General features: G+C 48.0%; 1 protein-coding gene across 1 annotated transcript in view; it reads right to left on the reverse strand.

Annotated features, from left to right (window-relative positions):
• CASP9 (caspase 9) overlaps positions 1–22773 on the reverse strand; it is a 30766-nt gene that overhangs the window by 1804 nt on the left and 6189 nt on the right. Inside the window, 5 exon segments of the mRNA XM_050745413.1 lie at positions 867–1046; positions 11072–11219; positions 12436–12525; positions 13345–13521; positions 14324–14358. Of these exon segments, the coding sequence (XP_050601370.1) occupies positions 867–1046; positions 11072–11219; positions 12436–12525; positions 13345–13521; positions 14324–14358 (630 nt within the window).

The following is a 22773-nucleotide window of genomic DNA, read 5'->3' on the forward strand; positions in this document are numbered from 1 at the left end:
TGACTCACGCATGCATCCAGCAGGAGCAGCCTGGCCCCTGAGGCTCTGCCCTAATCATGATCTTATTTCACCTCGTGACCATCTCCTGATTCGAGCTATGATTCCCGTTTTCCCAGCAAGGAAACGAAGGCTTGGAAAAGTGAAGTGACTCATCCAAGGCATAAGAAAGGAAGGAAACTGCCGGGCCCAGTGGCTCACACCTGTAATCCCAGCATTTTGGAAGGCTGAGGTGGGCAAATCACTTGAGGTCAGGAGTTCAAGACCAGCCTGGCCAACATGCTGAATCCCTGTCTCTACTAAAAATACAAAAATTAGCTGGGTGTGGTGGTGCACGCCTGTAATCCCAGCTACTTAGGAGGCTGAGGCAGGAGAATTACTTCAACCTGGGAGGTGGAGGTTGCAGTGAGCTGAGATTGTGCCACTGCACTCCAGCCTGGGTGACAGAGCAAGACTCCGTCTCAAAAAAAAAAAAAGGAAGGAAGGAAACTACCACCTGCTGCACCTACTATGTGCCACGTACTGTGCTCAGTGACGTGCCAGCCACCCTGTTTAATCGCCATGGCAACCCCTGAGGCACAATTCCTATTCCCTGCTAAAGATGCGAAGGCAGAGGCAGAGTCAGGCAGAGGAGAGGCAAGTGAGGCATAGGAACCCAAGGGCGCAGGCCTCCTTGCAGTGCACATCCTTGTCTGCTCAGCCTGAGCCAAGATTCAGAGAGGAGAAGTCAGTCATTCAGGGTCACAGAGGAGCAAGAGACAGAACCAGGACTCATACCCTGGTCTCTTCTCTCACCACACAGCTGCCTCTAGGGCAGATAGGAAGGCCCTCTGGCTGCAAGGGCGAGTGAGCCCTTCTGATGTGCTCACCCGGGAAAGTAGAGTAGGACACAAAGATGTCGCTGGGTGTGGGCAAACTAGATACAGCGTCCAACTGGTCGAAGGTCCTCAAATCTTCCTGGAACGGGGTGGCGTCTGGCTCGGGGTTACTGCCAGAGGACTCGTCTTCAGGGGAGGTGGAGGCCACCTCAAACCCATGGTCTTTCTGCTCTGCAGGAAGCAGAAACAAACACACCTTGTCATTGAACTACACAGACAAGGATGGTTCAACATATGAAAGCTGGTGTCATACACTACATTAACAGTGTGAGGGGAAAATCAATCTTGGGTCCCCAGACTCATTAAGCCAAACTTGAAAAGTCAAGCTGGGAACTGGGTCACGCAAACCCGCCTTCCCGTTTTGGTTCCTAAATAAGATGGCTGCAAGATGAACAGCTACACACCTCCCTCAGATTTTGCCCACAAGGAAATTCCTGGTGAGCTCCAAGACAGCTGTCTGATAAAATTCACCATGGCAATGTAAATGGATAGCTTATCTTTACAGAGGCATCACCCCTCTGCCCACCTGGCACAAATGCATATCTGATTATTCCCCTGTCCCATTTGTCTTTGTTACCTTATGTAAACATGCAGGTTCCCCGCATTTTCCCCTGCCCTATGTTACCTTACATAAAAATGCAAATTCACTGAGCCAGACAAAGGCATGACTATTTTCCTCCTACCCTGCTCTTACATGAAAACTGTGTACTTCTCAATATCCTGCCCTCTCCCCTTTAAATTTGGAACTCTAAAATTCATGTTCAGAGAAAGGCACAGACCTGTCTCCTGGATGCGCGTCCTTAACTTTGGCAAAAGAAACTTCTTAAATTGACTGAGACTTGTCTCAGATTTTTGGGGTTCATAAGAGAATGAAAAAAACCTTACATCATCATCTCAACTGATGCAGAAAAAGCACATGACAAAATTCAACAACCTTTCGTGATAAAAACAGTCAACAAACTCAGAATAGATGGAAATCACCTCAACATAATAAAAGCCATATAAGAAAAACCCACAGCAAACATCATACTCAATGGTGAAAGACTGAAACCTTTTTCTATAAGATCAGAAAGAAGGCAAGAATTCCTGCTTTTGCCACTTCTATTCAACATATTACTAGAGGTTTTAAATAGAGCAAGGAGGCAAGAAAAAGAAATAAAAGACATTCAAATTGGAAAGGAGGAGTAAAATTGTCTCTGCTCACAAATGGTATGATTTTATATATAGAAAACCCTAAAGATTAAACACTATTAGAACAAATAAAATTAGCATATTAGCAGGATACAAAGCCAACCATAAAAAATACTTGCATTTCTGTACACTAACAATGAACAATCAGAAAATGAAATTACAAAAATGGTTCCAGGCCAGGCGCGGTGGCTCAAGCCTGTAATCCCAGCACTTTGGGAGGCTGAGACAGGCAGATCACGAGGTCAGGAGATCAAGACCATCCTGCCTAACTCGGTGAAACCCCGTCTCTACTAAAAAATACAAAAAACTAGCCGGGCGAGGTGGCGGGCACCTGCAGTCCCAGCTACTCGGGAGGCTGAGGCAGGAGAATGGCGTAAACCCAGGAGGCAGAGCTTGCAGTGAGCCAAGATCGCGACACTGCACTCCAGCCTGGGCGACAGAGCGAGACTCCGTCTCAAAAAAAAAAAAAAAAAAAAAAAAAAAGGTTCCATTGACAATAGCATCAAAAATAATAAAATAGTTAGAAATTAACCAAGATGAAAGACTTGTAAAATGAAAACTACAAAACATTGCTGAAAGAAATTAAAGAAGGCTGGACACCATGGCTCATGCCCATAATCCCAACACTTTGGGAGGCTGAGGCAAGAGGATCCCTTGAGCCCACGAGTTCCAGACCAGCAAAACCTCATCTCTACACATAATAAAAAATTTAGCCAAGTGTGGTGGCACGTGCCTGTGGTCCCAGCTACTTGTGAGGCTGATGTGGGAGAACCACTTGAGTCCAAGCAGTTGAGGCTGCAGTGTGCTGTGATCACGCCACTGCACTTCAGCCTGGGTGACAAAGCAAGACCCAGTCTCAAAAAAGAAAGAGCCGGGCGCAGTGGCTTACACCTGTAATCCCAGCACTTTGGTAGGCCAAGGCAGGCGGATCACCTGAGGTCAGGAGTTTGAAACAAGCCTGGCCAACATGGTAAAATCCCGTCTCTACAAAAAAATACAAAAATTACCCAGGCGTGGTGGTGGGCATCTGTAATCCCAGCTACTTGGGAGGCTGAGGCAGGAAAATCGCTTGAATCCAGGAGGCAGAGGTTGCAGTGAGTCAAGATCATGCCACTGCACTCCAGACTGGGTAACACAGCAAGACTCCATCTAAAAAAAAAAAAAGAAAAAGAAGATACAGGCCAGGCACGGTGGCTCACGCCTGTAATCCAAGCACTTTGGGAGGCCAAGGCGGGCGGATCACTAGGTCAGGAGATTGAAACTATCCTGACCAACATGGTGAAACCCCGTCTCTACTAAAAATACAAAAATTAGCTGGGCGTGGTGGAGTGTGCCTGTAATCCCAGCTACTCAGGAGGCTGAGGCAGGAGAATTGCTTGAACCAGGGAGTCAGAGGTTGCAGTGAGCCGAGATGGCACCACAGCACTCCAGTCTGACAACAGAGCAAGACTCCATCTCAAAAAAATAAAATAAAAGATATAAATGGAAATATATCCTATGTTTATAGATTAGAAAACTTAAACATATCAATACTACCCAAAGCAATTTATAGATTAAATGCAATCCCTATCAAAACCCCAATGATGTTTTTTGCAGAAATAGAAAATCTATCCTAAAATTCACACGAGAATCTCAAGGGACCCCAAATAGACAAAACAATCTGGAAAAGAGCAAAATTGGAGGACTCATACGTCCTGATTTCAAAACTTACTACAAAGCTACAGTAATCAAAACAGCATGGTACTGGCATAAAGACAGACACAGGTCAGTGTCATTGAATAGAATCCACACATATACCCTCACACACATGGTCAAATGAATTTTGAAAAGGGTGGCAGGACCATTCAGTGGGGAGAGGGCAGTGGGTTTTTTTTTGTTTTGGGGGATTTTTTTGTTTTTTGAGACAGAGTCTCATTCTGCCACCCTGGTTGGAGTGCAGTGGTGCAATCACAGCTCACTGCAATCCTTGACCTCCGAGGCTCAAGTGATCCCCCAACCTCAGCCTGTCAAGCAGCTGGGACTACAGGTGCCACCGCACCCGGCTAATTTTTGTATTTTTTGTAGAGACAGGATCTTGCCATGTTGCCCAGGCTGGTCTCAAACTCCTGGGCTCAAGCAATCTGCCTGCCTTGGCCTCCCAAAGGACTGGGATTACAGGCTTTTTTTTTTTTTAAGAGACAGGTTTTTGCTATGTTGCCCAGATTGGAGTGAAGTGGCACGATCTTAGTTTGCTCCAGCCTCAAACTCCTGAGCTCAAGCAATCATCTCAAAAAAATGGTTAAGATGGCAAATTTTACATTATGTGTATTTTCCCACAATTTTTTAAAAGTCGTATCAAACTTGTCTTTTTTCAGAAATATAGTTGAAGAAACTGTCCACTATATCACACTCAAATTCACTCAAACCCTTTACTCAGGCTGTCAAGGTCACAGTGTCTCCTTTAAGACAACCAAGGGAAGAAATGTGTCTGGGGTCCCTACTCCTGACTTCTGTCTTACAAATACCAGATATAGAACTATAGAACACCAGATTCCATGGATCTTGAAAGTGATCTTTTTTTTTTTTTTTTGAGATAGAGTCTCGCTCTGTCATCCAGGCTGGAGTGGGAGTGCAGTCGCGCGATCCACTGCAAGCTTCGCCTCCCGGGTTCAAGCGATTCTCCTGCCTCAGCCTCCCAAGTAGCTGAGACTACAGGTGCGTGCCACCATGCCTGGCTAATTTTTTGTGTTTTTAGTAGAGACGGGGTTTCACTGTGTTAGCCAGGATGGTCTTGATCTCCTGACATCATGATCTGCCCGCCTCGGCCTCCCAAAGTGCTGGGATTACAGGAGTGAGCCACTGCGCCTGGCCAGTGATCTTATTTCCAGTGGCGGCTGGAAAGCCATAAAAAATGCGCAGGCCACCTCTAGCAAGTAGATATCACTATTTCATTTTATGTAATTAGGCAACTGAGACTCAGATAAGTTAAGGGGTTCCCCCCCCCAAGACAGAGGCTGACTGGGACTTTGACCCACCTCATTTTTGAGTCTACTATTACCAATGGCTGGGATTTTTCCACGTTTCTTTACATCTGCAAAGTGATTTTCTCTCTAAAATCAGTGTTGTATACCTCACATTTTTAATTCACTTGTACTTTAGAGAACGTAGAAAGCTGCAGGACATCCTAGGATGTATTTTTGGAATCCAAACTTACTCTTACTTTTCTTCTCTCCTTGTGTTTCCTCTCTATTTTGTCCTAGTGTTATCATTTGTACTTCTTGCGCTATGGCAAATCCTTTTCTAGAATCAAAGAAGCCATCAGAAAAATACCAAATAGACACCAAGTCATGGGTAATGAAATCCATGGAGATCTTTACACCTTCTAATCCAGTAATTTCTTAAGAAAATAATTCAAATGCAGTCAAAAGCTTTCTGTACAAAGACACATGTGGTTGTGTGAGCCAAAAATTAGATATTACCTAAATGGCCAACATTAGGAAAATGGTTTAGGAAATTAGTGCATATCATGAAGACAGCCCATTATAAAGCCGTTTGAGCTAGTGTTGATGAAGGCCATGGAGATCTGGGGAACTGCTTAAGGGATAACGTTAGCTGAGAAAAGCAGACTGTGCTTGTGGGCTGGCATCCAAAAGGAAGATGCAAAAATGAGACAGCTGTATTAGCTTATAACATTCTGAATTTTTTTTTTTTTTTAGGTTGTCATATTTTTTGTTTTTTCTATTTTAAAATCTAGACTCCTGGGCGGGCACAGTGGCTCACACCTGTAATCCCAACACTTTGGGAGGCTGAGGCGGGTGGATCACGAGGTCAGGAGATCGAGACCATCCTGGCTAACACGGTGAAACCCCGTCTTTACTAAAAATACAAAAAACTAGCCGGGCGTGGTGGCGAGCGCCTGTAGTCCCAGCTACTCGGGAGGCTGAGGCAGGAGAATGGCGTGAACCCGGGAGGCGGAACTTGCAGTGAGACGAGATTGCGCCACTGGATTCCAGCCTGGGTGACAGAGCGAGACTCCGTCTCAAAAAAATAAAAAATAAAATCGAGACTCCCCAAAGGCAATGCCAAGCTTGGAAAACAGAGAGATCCTGGCAGGACGTGTGCCCCACATGGCTCAGCTACAGAGCCACTGAAGTGGAGACACTGAGGGAGGTCTTCCAGGATGAGGTCTTCTGCAGTAGGGCTCATGGTGGGTGGGGTAAGGTGGGCACAGAGGGCTACTCAGGAAAGAAGGCAGCTAACAAGAGCTTTGGTTAAAATATATATATATTGCCAGGCACAGTGGCTCACGCCTGTAATCCCAGCACTTTGGGAGGCCGAGGCAGGCGGATCATCAAGGTCAGGAGATAGAGACCATCCTGGCTAACTCGGTGAAACCCCGTCTCTACTAAAAATACAAAAACTTAGCTGGGCGTGGTGGCGGGCACCTGTAGTCCCAGCTGCTCGGGAGGCTGAGGCAGAAGAATGGCGTGAACCCGGGAAGTGGAGCTTGCAGTGAACCGAGATCGCGCCACTGCACTCCAGCCTGGGTGACAGAGCAAGACTCCGTCTCAAAAAAAAAAAAAAAAACACACATATATATATATATATATATATATATTTATGTATATATATACTGTAGAAAAAAAAAAGAGATAAATTTTTTTAAAAATAGGCTGAAGTTGGAGTAGGAGTGGTCCCAAGGGTCCCCTGGGAAAACACTCCCAGAAAAGGTGACTGTGATCCAGACCCTGATGCCATCAGGGAGAACGGTCCTGGTGAGAGAGACAGCAAGTGCTGGCTGCAACACAGGCAGGTTTGCATGGCTGGATCTATGTGACTGAGGGAAGTCACAGTTCACCCAGAGGAGCTGGGAGCCCATCTGGCAGGGACAGAGGTGGTTCTGGCAACCCCATAATAATACCACCAAAATCTATTGACCTCTTACCCCACACAGCTAAAGCTCAGAAACGATTGGTAATTGGCATTCTCCCAGCTGATGAGGGGCGCAGAATTCTGCCCCATATTTTTTTCGCCTCTCAACTATCCTGCTGCTTCTCATAGGGGCCCCCAGCCTGCAAAGGGGGGCCTCTTTCATCTGTGACAGCCATGTTTTTCTCTAGATTCCTCGGTTCATCGCTTCTCGTTTTCTTGATAGAGATTCCGGAATCTGCCCCAGGTGTCTGGGAATGATGTGAAGCAGCACAGCAAGGAGTCCTGAGGCTGGGTCTGCCTGGCAGCCTGCGGGGGCGGGGGGACGCCTAAGCAGGGGATGCTGTAAGAATGGCCAGAGGAGACAGGGTGAGCAGAGAGGCTGAGAAGAGACAACAGGATCAGAGCAGGGGCTGTGGGAGAAAGGAAAGAGGGGGTCAGGCAGGGGCGCTAAGGCAGCTCCATTCCCGTGTCAGCCTCAGTCCACAAATCTGATATGAAGGCCTTGCCTATGGTGTTCTGCATTTTATGCACGGCTTGGTTCTTAGAGAGCCTCGGTTCTTAGAGAGCCTCATTAATGCAAAATTCCCCGTAAGGCAGGACTCATTCCCCACAAGAATAAACATACAGTAGGAGGAGATGTTCCCTCCACACAGAAAATCCACCACCACTGCAGCATATTATCATTTGTTTCTGCCTTGTCATCCTGATCTCTCAAATCCCAAAGAGGGGTCACCCCAAAATTGACGGCTCAGCCTCAGAGAGGCGGCCACTTGGTTGCCTCTCACGCGGACGTTGCACACCAAAGTTACTGACTTTAAGGCACATTTTTCAGCCCTGGTGCTGTTACCTCCTAATGAAGGGGTGGATGACATGTTGGAGGGTTTTTAAAGTATTATTTTAAAATGATTTTTAAATTATTACAATAGTGAGTTATAAAATAGCAATACAAGAGTCCTCAAAACCCAGTGCAGGTGTTCTGATGCATGTAAACAGACACCTCGCCAGGCACTGGTGGAGAATGGAGACCATTCTATTTCTGCTCTCAGCTGACGTGGCGCCACCATGTGGTAACAGCACCAGGTCACGCAGCCTGCGGAGGCAAAGCAGGAACCCAGCTCCAAATGGGCATCTTAATCACTGCATGCTGGCTTTGAAATCTTGCTGTTTTCTGACTTTTGTTTTAATGATGGAAATCTACATTATGCCAAATTTGGCTCATAGTTTTTTTTGGTTTTGTTTTTTTTTTTTTTAGAGACAGGGTCTCACTCTGTCACCCAGGCCGGAGTGCAATAAGGCAAACATGGCTCACTGTAGCCTCGACATCCAGGGCCCAAGCAATCTTCCTGCCTAAACATCCCAAGTAGCTGGGACCATAGGCACACACCACCACAGCCTGGCTAATGTTTCAAAATTTGTTATAGAGACTGGTCTCAAAGTCCTCGTCTCAAGAGATACTCCCACCTCGGCCTCCCAAACTGTTGGGATTACAGGCATGAACCACATAGATGCTTTTATATGGTTCTCCTTTAAATTCAAATTAGAATTCACATGAGGTGCAACAGGGACTGTGGGCTCTGTGCCAGGCTGGGGGCCTGGCTGTGGGGTAGGCCTTGCCCTCTACTCGGAGCTGACCAGGGGACAGACCTAGCTCAATACAATGAGACAGTGCTATGGCAGGGGAGGGACAGAGGCTGCAGGAGCACAAAGGCCAGCTAACCCTGACTTTGGCCAAGAAAGGGGGTGTTTAGGGAAGACCTTCTGTAGGTGGTGACGATAAATTGTAACCAGAAGGATGGATGATTAAGAGTCAGCCAGGTGCCAGGCACGATGGCTCATGCCTGTGATCCCAGCACTTTGGGAGGCAGAGGTGGGAATATCACTTGAGCCCAATAGTTCAAGACTAGCCTAGGCAATATAGTGAGACCCCCATCTCTAAAACAAAATAAGTAAAAATGAATTTTAAAAACAGAGTTAGCCAGGGGATCAGGTAGAAGAGCAAGCAACAGCCTGGACATCCTGTGAAGGCTGGGCCATGCTGGGGGACTTGGAGCATGTCAGGCTGGGGGAGGTGAAATGGCAGGGGCCAGGTCACCAAAGCCCTTGGAAGCCCTGCTACTGAGTCCTAAGAGTGACAGCAGATATTCAAGTGACAAAGGCCCTCCGCTGTTGAGACTGAGACTGGATGGGGCATGGGAGGAGCACAAGAACAGCTAACCGTCCAGAAAGCAGGTATGCCCGCTCAGCCTGCATTCCTAATTCCCTTGCCCTTTCTGTCTTTCATTTGATTCATACGAGAAAGAGGGAGCGCAGGCTCCAGAGGAAGAGCATTGCTGGACCACACACTATGGACAAGACAGGAGGTGAGGCAGAGCAGGGTTTCTATAGCCCCGAGAGTGGCAGCCTTCTTTGCTTCCTATTACTGCTGTCCTGAGGCAACTGTGCTGGCGGCAGTGGGGTGGGGGGCTCTTATGTGTCACTGGGTCCTCCGGGGTGGGAGTGGGGAGCAGTCTGGGTTTTCAGTTATTAAAATGAACCAGTCACTGTACACACACCAATTAGTGCATTAAATATTATTAAAGTTGCCCGGGCACAGTGGCTCATGCCTATAATCCCAGCACTCTGGGAGGCCGAAGTGGGCAGATCACTTGAACCCAGGAGTTCAAGACCAGCCTGGGCAACATGGCAAAACCCTGTCTCTACAAAAAAAAAAAAAAAGAAAAATCAGCTGGGCGTGGTAGTGGGCAGCTGTAGCCCCAGCTACTCAGGAGGCTGAGGTGGGAGGATCACCTGAGCTTGGGAGTGGGTTCTGTTATTTTCCCCATTTGCTGAGATGTCTAGAGATGAACTGGCCTAGGATTATGTGATAGACAGGTCAGTAGCCGATCCAGGGTTTAATCAAGTGTTCTCAATCACTTGTGGTCAAGTTATGGGCATGGGTTATGACAGTGATTTAATACAGTTCATGTCAAATTATAAATTCCAGGAGACTGAAACTCTGTTTTCCCCTATCCCCAGCACCTAACACACAGCCTGGTATATACAGCTGGTGCTCAGTAAACACCTACTGGATGAATGATGTGACCAGAGGCTGCTCTCCTAGGTAGCCTCCACCCAACTCTGCCAACGTGGAATAGGGATGGGGCAGTTGGATGTGCGCAGGAGAAATACACCACAGGTGCCCACGTCACAGCTGGACAAGCTGGACAGCACTATGGTGTAACAGTGCCTGCTTCTCTGGCAGATCAGGCTGGAGGCAAGGAACTGATATACGTTCTGAATGTCCCAGTCTGTGGAGAGTCTAGGGCAGAGGGGACTCCCTGGGACAGAATTTCTAGTGCTCCCTGATATTCCTGTCATGACCCACAAGCCAGGAATCCCCATGTTTCCCTCTCTTCCCTCTTTTTTATAAGAAAATCAGGTAACACTGTAGTAGGAGTTAAGTTTAAAATCAGAGCATATAGCAAAACTACAAATAATCCAAGTAATTCTTTAAAAAACAAAACAAAAATAGAGACAGGGTCTCGCTGTGTTGCCCAGGCGGGTCTCGAACTCCTGGCTCAAGCAATTCTCCTGCCTTGGCCTCCCAAACTGTTGGGCATGAGACACTGCGCCCAGCTCAAGTAATCCCTAAACATTCCTCGAACCCCCACAACTACGCTTTTGAAAATTCCAATAATTAAATTCTTTGGTTTCTCCGTGCAGTTTAGCTGTGGCCACCCTTTCTCTGGGATAGTGGAAACGGGGTTTGGTTGATGGAGGTCAGGGGAATGGTGACAAGAAAAATAAAAAGAGGTTTCTCCTCTCTCTTCTGTTTAGTTTCTTTTTTGCCAAGTCTCTGGAATTGAAGCTGCCAAAGTTACACGAGCCCATGATGCCACTGTGCCATGAAACTGAAGACTCCAACCTCTACAGAGCCGACAGAGCGGGGCCTGCTCCAGCCAGGCAGAGGTGCTGCCAAAAACGGACCACGTGTGGTACCCTCTGACTGCCTGGAGAGACCTCATGGGCTCTGTGAGGGGCAGGCTGGAGAAAGAAGCAGGTGGTGGCTCCCTGTTCATCAGACCCACCCAGTGGGAGGCCAAGGAGCTGCTTACCCCCACCACAGGCCTGGATGAAAAATAGCTTGGGCTTCCCTCCCAGGCTGGGGCAGCTGGTCCCATTGAAGATGTTCACAATCCTCTCGACCGACACAGGGCATCCATCTGTGCCGTAGACAGCCCCTGGGAACTGCAGGTGGCTGGCCTAGAAGACCAAGAACCCTGGTTACAAAACCAAGAAGTTGGAGTAGGAATCCAACAGCCTGTTCAGAAGTTTTGTGGGGGCCAAGGATTTGGAAGGTCAAAGCCAGGGGCATGAGGCTGATTGAGACAGAGCAGGTTGGTTCTGGAAAGACCCTAGTCAGCATCTATTCCAGGGGTCTCATCTCAAACTCATGTGCCTCTAGGGGCCAGACAGTGTGCCTGGAGAGTGCTGGCTGTGGCCTCTAGACCAGTGGTTCTCAAAGTTTGGCCCCTGCAGCAGCAGCATCGATATGGCTTGGGAACGTGTAAGAAATGCAATTCCCGGGCCCCACCCAGACCTCCTAATCAGCAGTCTGGTCCTCCAGGCCCCTCTGACTGAGGCAGCTCAATGCTGAGAGTGGCTGCTTTAAATCAATTCAGCTCAAACCTAAGTGCACAGAAATCACCTGGGAACCTTGTTACTGGGCAGACTCGGAATGAAGAGGTCCAGGGTAGGGCCTGGGAGTCCACATTCCTCATGAGCTCTAGAGACCACATTATGAGAGAAAGGACCAAAGGAAAAGCCCTTCCCAGCCACAGGCTGGAGTTTTACTGGCTGAGGATGCTGGCCTGGTCAGGCTAGACCTTTGCGGTTTGTCAAGAGAAACTAGAAATCCTGATTTTTATGTGAAATCTGCCAGTTTTCAAAACACCATGCAGATCACAGGGAGACTCCAGTCCCCAGCTTGTAACTGTGATCTGTCCAACTCCTCAACTTAAAAGATGAGGAAATTAAGGCCCAGGAAGGGGTAAGGGCTTAATCACAATGACAAACACTTAAGGGGCCAAGCCCCCAGTGGGCCTGGTGTCCTGAGTCAAACTAGCAGCAAGGGGCCTGGGGCAATGCCTCACAGGACAGAGACAGGAGCTGAGACAACCTGTGTGCTGTACCTGCCTCCGAACAAATTCTGGGGGCAGGAGCTTCGTGAGTGGACCTGGTCTCTGCCCTCCCTCTCCCAGAGAGCTTCTCCCAGGAACACCGACCTGCCCAGAAAGGTGCAGCCAACTCCTCAAACCACATGGCTCCCAAGAAAACAACAGGAGGTGGGCAGGGCCCCACAGCCCCTTTCCACAAAGCCAAGGGTGTTCTGGACACAGGAAGGGACATGGCCCCTGCACGGCCTCTTGGCACGGCCTTTACCCAATGCCTGCCCAAGGAACGGAGGGATGCTTCCTACCTGACAGCCGTGAGAGAGAATGACCACCACACAGCAGTCCAGAGCACTGTGGTCCCGCCGTGCCAGCTCCAGCAAAGCTAGCACCATTTCCTACAAGAGAGGGCTGCAGGTGAGCCAGAAGCACCGACAGGTCCGGCTGCAGACTGGGACCTTCCTGACAATAAGAGGGCTCAGCCTGGCCGGGCGCGGTGGCTCACACCTGTAGTCCCAGCACTTTGGGAGGCCAAGGCGGGCCGATCATTTGAGGTCAGGAGTTTGAGACCAGCCTGGCCAACATGGTGAAACCCCGTCTCTACTAAAAATACAAAAAAAAAAAAATTCAGCCAGGCGTGGTGGCATGCACCTGTAGTCCCAGCTACTCAAGAGGCTGAGGCAGAAGAATTGCTTGAACCCGGGAGGTGGAGGTTGCAGTGAGCCGAGATCACGCCACTGCACTCCAGCCTGGATGACAAAGTGGGACTCTGTCCCCTGCCACCAAAAAAAACAAAACAACAAAGGGCCCAACCCAAAGGCCTGGGCAGAGCACTTTCTCAGCTTCCCAGGGCCAGTACTGAAGTGCTGACAGTCCCAGCAGTCGTCATAGCCACCGTTTTCCGGGAGAAGGTGCTATGCTTGGGCACTGTTCATCGAACCCCTAAAACAACCCAAGGAGGTAGGTACTATTCCTGCTTTCCAGACAAGGAAACTGAGGCACAGGAAGTCACACAGCAGGTGGCCGAGACAGCCAGTCCTCAAACCGGGACTTCTGCGTCTGAACTTGAACCTGTAGCCGCTGAGCCGTCCTACCTCCCACGGTCCTCCAGATGTAAGGGCTCATCTGGGGAGTCAGCTGGCTTTTGGGGTCCCTCGAAAGATACTTCCCCACCCACTGGCCCCCACCCTGTCTCCCTCCACAGACAGTGAGTGTACCTTGGCAGTCAGGTCGTGCTTCACCTCCACCATGAAATGCAGCAAAGAGAAGCGGCGCTGCAACTTCTCACAGTCAATGCTGGAGCCAGTGCGGGTGCTGAGCCCAGACTCACGGCAGAAGTTCACATTGTTGATAATGAGGCAGTGGCCACAGGGCTCCATGCTCAGGACGTAAGCCTGCCAGCACAGGGACCCTCGTAAACCCAGGCTCTCCCCACGCTCCCCAGGGGACAGTCTGGAGAGGTGGGAAGAAAACAGGCTCCGCCCTCCCACACAAGGAGTAGCAGGGTCTCCACCCAGCATTCTAGGGCAAAAGAGAAGTAACTGCAGGATAGACTAGCACTAGAAGGTGACCCCCCCCATCTTGGTATTCAGGGAAGGGAGCTGGTAACCTGGAAATCCAACAGCCACGAGTACTCATCCCAAAGGACCTCACAGGTCACCCAGGCCAGGGGCGTACCTGAGAACTCTGTCAGCAGAACTGTGCCCAGGCCATCTGGGGGCACCTAAGGCTGCTCCCTCCCCAGGCTCGGTCCCCTTGTAATTCTCTCTCAAGGCAGCCTGTTCTTTTGTTGATGGTACTTATCACTGTTTCTATTTATATACTCATTTGCCTAACTTCTCTCTCCCCTAACAGACTGATGGTTCCTTCCCAAGTGGCCCCAGCACAGAGCACAGGAGCCACATAATAAATACTTGTGAATGAGAGAGTGGCAACTTGGTACGGATCCCAATGCCTGCCCCTCATCAGGTCTGCCCTGCTTCTGCCCCCAGCTTTGCAAATGAGGAAAAGCAGGGTTGAATAATCTGTCCCAGCAGGTGCTGGGCCAGAGTCAGGGAGGCTAGGACCAGACCCCCACTGCCCTGCCTAGGGTTGGGTTCCCTGGGCTCCTGCCACACCTGCAGGGAAGCACCTGAGAGGGGGAGAGAGAAGGGCCCAGAGCCGGAGATACTAGCCCCAAATCTCATGGAGACTCACCAAATCTGCATTTCCCCTCAAACTCTCAGGAGCACCTGGGGAGACAGCAAAAGAGGGAAACATAATGTTGGGGTGCAGCAGAGGAGGGGCAAGGGGCTTTGTGAGGACAGCCGCCCAAGAACAGAGCAGTGGCAACTCAGACCCTCAGACGCTGCTGGTGGGAGAGCCAAATGGCAGAGCCGCCTTGGAGATCTGTTTAGAGGTTTCTAACAAAGTTAAACACACACCTACCCTCTGACAGCAAGTCCACCCTCAGGTATATATCAAAGAACAAGGAGTGCAAATGGGCACAAAAGACTTGGCCAAAATGTTCCCTGAGGCCTTATTCATCATGCCCCAACCTAGAAACAACCAATCCAACAATATGATAGATATACAAATTGTGATAAAGCCACACAAGAGAACATTATATAGCCTAAAAAGGAATGAGCTACTGATGATACAGGAGATAGAAATTATTTAGGCAGATAGTGAGAGTAAAACAGTCCTCAGCAGAATTTCCCCTTTAACAAAAAGCAGTCCCCAAATCATTTCCTTTTTTTTTTTTTTTTTCCTACTCTTGTTGCCCAGGCTCGAGTGCAAAGGTGCAATCTTGGCTCACTGCAACCTCCCCGTCCCAGGTTCAAGCAATTCTTCTGTCTCAGCCTCCCAAGTAGCTGGAATTACAGGCACCTGCCACCACGCCCGGCTAATTTTTTTGTATTTTTAGTAGAGACGGGGTTTCACCATGTTGGCCAGGCTGGTCTCGAACTCCTGACCTCAGATGATCAACCCACCTCAGCCTCCCAACGTGCTGGGATTACAGGTGTAAGCCACTGTGCCTGGCCTCAAATCATTTCTTTTCTAACAAAGAGCAGCCTGAAAAATCGAGCTGCAGACATAGATAAGCAAGCTGCAAGCTCACATGAGTGAATGCCAGCAGCTGTGCCAATAGAAAAGCTACCAGGGGGCCAGGTATATTCAACAAGGAGGCTCCATCTTCCCTTCTCTTTGTCACCACGAGTACAGTAAAGAAGCAAGCAACAACATGGCACCGGCCAGATAGAGAACCCATCTGCATAACACAAGATTAGGGTGGGGTGGCCAGCTTTTCACACCCTATGCAAATGACACACCTAGTCCTAACCAGTTTTTGTAATCCTATGCAAATGAAACACCTGGTCTGACCAATCTTCGTGCCATATGTAAATCAGACACCTCCTCCTCAAGCTCATCTATAAAACCCCTTGCATTCCACTGCAGAAGCAGCAACCCATTTCTCTGGGACCCCTGTCTCTGCGGCAGAGAGCTCTTCTCTTTGTTTCGCCTATTATACTTCCACTCTGAACTTCACCGTATGTCCGTGTCCTGGTTTTCCATGGCTGTGAAGACAATGAATCTTGGGTATTTACCACAGATGAATGACGCCGCTTCACTGATACATGCAAGGCAGGATAGCCTAGAAAATGTGCTGTGTAAGTCCAGGCGCGGTGGCTTACGCCTATAATCCCAGCACTTTGGGAGGCCGAGGTGGGTGGATCACCTGAGGTCAGGAGTTCCAGACCAGCCTGGCCAATGTGGTGAAACCTCCTCTCTACTAAAAATGCAAAAAGAAAAAAAAAAAAATTAGCTAGATGAGGAGGTGGGCACCTGTAATCCCAGCTACTCAGGAGGCTGAGGCAGGAGAATCACTTGAACCTGGGAGGCGGAGATTGCAGTGAGTCGAGATCGCACCACTGCACTTCAGCCTGGGCAACAAAAGCAAAAATCCATCTCAAAAAAAAAAAAAAAAAAAAAAATGTGCTGCGTAAAAAAAAAGCCAGACACCAGAGAGTATAGAGATGGTGTCTCACTGAGAAGAAATCACAGAGCAGAAAGAGTGAGGGAAGCTCAGGAGAGTGGCTGCTCGCTGTCTGCAGTGTCCATAGGGGCCCAGCGCACAGCAGGTCCTCCGGAAATACTTGCAGAATGAATAAATGAATAAAGATGATTATTTTCCATCAATGTCAAAAGAGTTTTCATTTAGCAAGAAGTTGACTGGTCACTAGCTTAAAAGGTCACGAGATGTTTTTTCTTTTTTTTGAGACAGAGTCTCGCTCTGTCACCCTGACGCAGTGGTCCAAAACATTTATTAGGGAACTTAGAGTGCTGCAGCAATCCTTGAGGGAAGCAGCAAGAAAAAACGGGTGTCTACCTAGGTTTGGTCCATAGTGAAGGAATCGGGGTAAGGAGTTTACATGAGGGTTTAAGGAATTTGGCTCCAGGCCAGGGCCGGTTTCTTTCAGTGTTTTGGGCGATAACCTAGATACCTTTTTTTTTCTTTTTTTTTTTTTTTTTTTGAGAGGGAGCCTCACTCTGTTGTCCAGGCTGGAGTGCAGTGGTGCAATCTCGGCTCACTGCAAACTTTGCCTGCGGGGCTCAAGTGACCCTTCCACCTAAACCATCAAGTAGCTGGGACTACACCACCACACCTAGCTAATTTTTTTTTTTTTTTTTTTCAGACAAGAGTCCCACTCTGTTGCCCAGGCCAGAGGACAGTGGTACAATCTTGGCTTACTGCAACCTCTGTCTCCCGGCTTCAAACAATTCTCCTGCCTCAGCCTCCTGAGTAGCTAGGATTACAAGCACACGCCACCATGCTCAGCTAATTTTTGCATTTTTAGTAGAGACAGGGTTTCATCATGTTGGCCAGGCTAGTCTCGAACTCCTGGCCTCAAGTGATCCGTCCATCTTGGCCTCCCCAAGTGCTGGGATTACAGGTGTGAGCCACCACACCTGGCCTACCTAGATACCTTTTATCAGTGCCTGAGAATGTTTAAGGCCCAGGTTTGGGCTCAGGTCTACTGGGAAAAACCTGTGGCTGGCTGGGTCACAGGGTGGTCAAAGTACTCTGTAATTTTCAGTCAGGACACAGAAAGCAAGCAGGGGAACTGGGGGACTCTACAGAAGGGAAGATGCCCTGGGACTGACCCTCCCCAGCCCTTGGCAATTTAGAAATCACAGAAGGAAGCAGCGCTGACCAATGAGACCCACCCAAGGCTCACTCAATAGGAGGCCCCATGTGAAGTCCCTCCACACACCGCCTCGCTTACTCCTCGGAGCAGGCCCTTCAGCACAGAAGTACTGGCACACATCCCCATTTACCAGAGGGGAACTGGAGACTCAGAAACCCTGAGTTATAATGGGAGGTGAGAACAGCCACCAGCCCCAGAGCGAAGGGACCAGGAAGCCAGGTAGGGCTGAAGAGCCAACTTCTACTTTCAAGGAAGTTCCAACCCAGGCAAGGCATGAGCAGAGAAAGCCACTGTGATGGTTGAGTTCACAGGTTAACCTGACTAGATCACAGGGTGCCCAGATATTTGGTTAAATATAACAGTATTTCTCAGGGTGCCTGTGAGTGTTTTGGGGATGAGAATGGGATTTGAATAGGTGGACAGAGTAAAGCAGATGGCCCTCCCCAGGAGGGTGGGCCGCGTCCAATTCATCAAGGGCCTGAATAGAACGAAACAGTGGAGAACAGGAGAATTTGATCTCTCTGTGTCTTACTGCTTGAGCTGGGACATCAGTCTTCTTCTGCCTTTGGAACGGGACTTCTACCAGTGGTGGTAGATCTCAGGCCTTCAGAACCAGACTGGAACTACACTACCGACTTTCCTGGCCTCCGACTTGCAGATGGAAAACCATGAGACTTCTCAGCCTCCACAACGGCATAAGCCAGTTCCTTGTAATAAATATGTTTTTAGATAAAGATATATATACACACACACATAAAAATATATGTATAGATCTTTCTATGTATATCTGTGTGTGTTTGTGTGTATATGTATATATACAAAAAACAGAGGCCCAGAGACTCAACTACTTGCCCACTGTGACACAGCTGGTAAGTGCTGGAGTTGGGATTTGAACCCAAGTGCCTCGGACTCACTCCATCACTGCCTCATAAAGGACAAATGGTTTGGCCGGGTATGGTGGTGGCTCACACCTGTAATCCCACCACTTTGGGAAGCCGAGGCGGATGGATCATGAGGTCAGGAGATCGAGACCATTCTGGTTAACATGGTGAAACCCCATCTCTACTAAAAAAAAAGATACAAAAAAATTAGCCAGGCGTGATTGTGATGGTGGGTGCCTGTCGTCCCAGATACTCAGGAGGCTGAGGTGGGAGAATGGCATGAACCTAGGAGGTAGAGCATGCAGTGAGCCAAGATTGCACCACTGCACTCCAGCCTGGGCGACAGAGCGAGACTCTGTATCAAAAAAAAAAAAAAAAAAAAAAAAGAAAAGAAAGAAAAAAAAGAACAAATGGCTCATTATCTTTCTTGTCTCTGTATTTGTGCCATTACTCATTAGCTCATGCAAATGTTTACTAACTACCTGCTGAGTTCTAGGTGTTGGGGATGCAGTATTGAACAAAAGATGCTGTTTTATACACACACGCACATGCACACACACACCCGCGGTAGGTTCTGTTTCTCTGGAGAATCCTGAGAACACAGCTACCAACTGTTCTCCCAGCCCTCCCAGGCAGTTGGCCCTGGCTGGAACAAGCAGTTACACACAGGCATCATGTCTGAAACGAAGAAAGTTCCTTCCATTCTGAAGGAAAAGTCGTTTTCCTCTGAATATACGAAGACAAAGCCACTCTCTCTGGTGGGTCCCCGATGATGCACCTCGAAAGCACTGTGTTCAGCTTCTTCATAGCACTACCCACAGCCGTGAATCAAGACCAAATTATGCAAGCATGAATTGAGTATCTGCCCCTCTCCAGGTGAAGGCAAGGACTGGACATCCTTGTTCGAAGCTGCATCCCCAACACCTAGAACCCAACAGGTACTTAGCAAACATCTGCATGAGCTAATGAGTAATGGCACAAATATAAGGCCAAGAAAGAGAAAGAGCTATTTGTTCTTCATGAGGCAGTGATGGAGTGAGTTCAAGGTACTTGGGTTCAAATCCCAACTCCAACACTTAGCACCTGTGTCACAATGGGCAAGGAGCTCAGAGTCTCTGGGCCTCTGATTTGTCCATCTGTATTACAGAATAATAGGAGCAACTATCAACCTCATAGGATTGTGATGACACCTCAAACGATTAATACATGTGAGGCACATAGAACAACACCTGACACACTTGACAACTCAATAAAACTGATGTGTCCATCATTACTATTATTATTCATTGACACTCAAGCTCAATGAATATGTATGAGTGTGGTGTGTGTACTCAGCCCCACCACACTAACACTTTGGGCCAGATTCTTCTTTATTGTGCATAGCTACTCTGTACACTGTTGGGTTTTGGCAGCAACTCTGCTACTCACTAGATGCCAGTAGCACCCACCCACCCTCAGTTATAACAACCAGATTTGTCTCTAGACATTGTCAAATGTCCCTTGGAGGTCGGGGCAAAATCGTCCCCAGTGTGAAACACTGACCTACAGCATCCTTTCCTGTACTCACTTATGAAAGGCTCTGCTGCTGGCCCTATTCTTGCTCAGCCCGACATTCCCATACGTATGAACACACAGCTCTTCCTTTGTGGATCACCATGAAACCTACCTTGGGAAGCATTCCCATGCAGTACTCAGGAGTCTAAGGCCCAGCACCTAAAAAGACATCTCCAGCCAGGCATGGTGGTGTGCCTGTAGCCCCAGCTACTCGGGAGGCTGAGGTGAGAGAACTGGTTGAACCTGGCAGGCAGAGGTTGCAGTGAGCCGAGATCACACCACCGCACTCCACCCTGGGTGACAGAGTACGACCCTATCTCAAAAAATAATAATAATAAGGTAAAAAAATTAAGTGATCTTACTATTGTTGTTATTATTTACCCTTCAGAATTAAGCTCCTACTGGGAATAAATATTCACAACAAATAGGAAATAAAACACCTTCCAAAAAAACAGGAAGTTTCAAATTCTGACTGTTGGTCCTAAATGACTCACGTTGACATTTCCCAGAACCAAATAACAACAGATGAGCTTTGTATTCTGCCTGTCTCCTTTACAGGATAGTAATGCACGTGGCCAATTCCAGAACCAGTCTTCTTCCTTACACTTCAAGCAAATGCAGCTTCATACCCTCATCATGTTTGTCTGTTTCTCCGCCTTAGTGGATTGCCCAAAAATCACAGTTATTCAGCAAGTACTCAATAATGTTCACCATTATTATTATGAATATTAATTTTGATACGATGCAATGGTCCACCTGGCACCCACGAAACAGGAAGTGCTAGATCTCCACACGCTGCCATGGGAACAAAGCCCCAACTGAAAATAACCCACATGTCCATCAATAGGAAAATGGTTAAATAAATTGTGGATTGTGCAGAAAAGGAACTGCTGCCATCTAGAAATTAAAAAGAATGAACTACTGATATGCACAACAATATGAATGAATTTTGTTGGATTTTTGTTGAAAGAAAACAACACTTTTTACCCATCACACAGGAAAAAAATGTCAATACTCACTGTTCGCAAGAATGTGAGAAAGTGGTCACCTTCACTCATAGTTGGTGAGATTATAAAATGACACCATTTGGGCCGGGTGCAGTGGCTCACACCTGTAATTCTAGCACTTTGGGAGGCCAAGGTAGGCAGATTACTGGAGCCCAGGAGTTTGAGGGCAGCCTGGGCAACATGGTGAGACCCCATCTCTACAAAAAATTTTTAAATTGGCCAGGCATGGGCTGGGAGTTGTAGCTCACACCTGTGATCCCAGCACTTTGGGAGACTGAGGCGGGCAGATCACTTGAGGCCAGGAGTTCAAGACCAGCCTAGGCAACATGGTGAAACCCCATCTCTACTAAAAATACAAAAATTAGCTAGGCGTGGTGGTGGGTGCCTGTGGTCCCAGCTAATCGGGAAGCTGAGGCAGGAGAATTGCTTGAATCTGGGAGGTGGAGGTTGCAGTGAGCCGACATTGAGCCACTGCACTCCAGCCTGGGCGACAGAGCAAGACTCCCTCTTTAAAAAAAAAAAAAAAAAAAAAATGGCCAGGGGTGATACCATGCACAGCTATCCAGGAGGCCAAGGTGGGAGGATTGCTTGAGCCCAGGAGATTGAGACCAGCCTGGGCCACATAGTGAGATCCCGTCTCTACTCTACAAAAAATACAAAAAAAAAATAGCCCACAGCTACCTGGGAGGCTAAGGGGGAGAATCACTTGAGCCGGGAATTCAAGGCTGCAGTGAGCCGTGATCACGCCACCGCACTCCAGCCTGGGCCACAGAAGACCTTGTCTCAATTAAAAAAAAAGAAAGACACAATTTTTACATTTCTTTTTTCTTAGAGACAGGATCTCACCAAGTTGCCCAGGCTGGCTGTGAATTCCTAGCCTCATGCAGTCTTCCTGCCTCAGCCTCCCAAGTAGCTTGTCCTACAGGCTCACACTACCACATCTGGCTAAAATGACATATTTTTGAAGTATAAGTTGGTAGCATCTATAGGACAGGAACAAGTACACTTTAACACACAATTCCATTTCTAGAAACATCTTGCAGTCAGAACTAGACGTACATGCCAGGCTTACTGCAAAAACAACACGATGTCCATCAGCATGCGTTGGATCAATGAGGTGTGTCCCACAAAGCACACGTGGGGCTACCCTGCAGAGCAGACAGAACAGGTAAGCCTGGGCTGCAGCCCTGTCTCCACTCCTCACTAGCTGTGCGATTTGGCACAGGTTGCGTCCCAGTCTGTGGCTCACTTTGTCTAACAGCAAAGCACCTGCCTTACAAGAGAGATGGGGAGATTAAATCAGATCATTTATGTAAGCACTCCGAACAGTGCCTGGCAAATAGCAAGCACTCAATAATATTCACCATTACTATTATGATTATTAACTATGATACCATGCAATGGTCCACGAGGCACCCATGAAACAGGAAGTGCTAGAGCTCCACACGCTGCCATGGGAACAAAGCCCCAACTGAAAACAACCCACATGTCCATCAATAGGAAAATGGTTAAATAAATTGTGGATTATTCAGAATAGGAACTGCTGCCATCTAGAAATTAAAAAGAATGATATGCACAACAATATGAATGAATTTCACGATACAATGATGAGTGAAAGAAGCCAGGCTCAAGAGTATTTAAGACTATATAGGATTTATATTGAAGTTCAACGACAAGCAAAAGGGATCTCTGGCGATGGAGATGAGAATGGTGATTACTTTGGGAAAGGGGAAGTGGGAAAAGATGGAAAGAGAGAGGACAGTCTTACAGGACCCTGGAATGTTTTCATCTTGACGATCTGGGTGTTAGTTACCTGTGGGTACACATAGGTAAAAATCACCCAGCTGTACTCTTGGAATTTATGCATTTTGTTGGATGTAGCCGTGTGGCCTTTGGCAAAGTATTTAATTTCCACGAGCTTCAGTCAGTTTCTCCATCAACAAGGATGGGTCTAATGACACCTGCCTTGCGGGGTTGCTCTAAGGGAAGAAGGTTAGGGTAAATACCTTGCAGAT

The sequence above is a fragment of the Macaca thibetana genome, chromosome 1, assembly GCF_024542745.1.
Source record: "Macaca thibetana thibetana isolate TM-01 chromosome 1, ASM2454274v1, whole genome shotgun sequence".
Lineage (NCBI taxonomy): Eukaryota > Metazoa > Chordata > Mammalia > Primates > Cercopithecidae > Macaca > Macaca thibetana.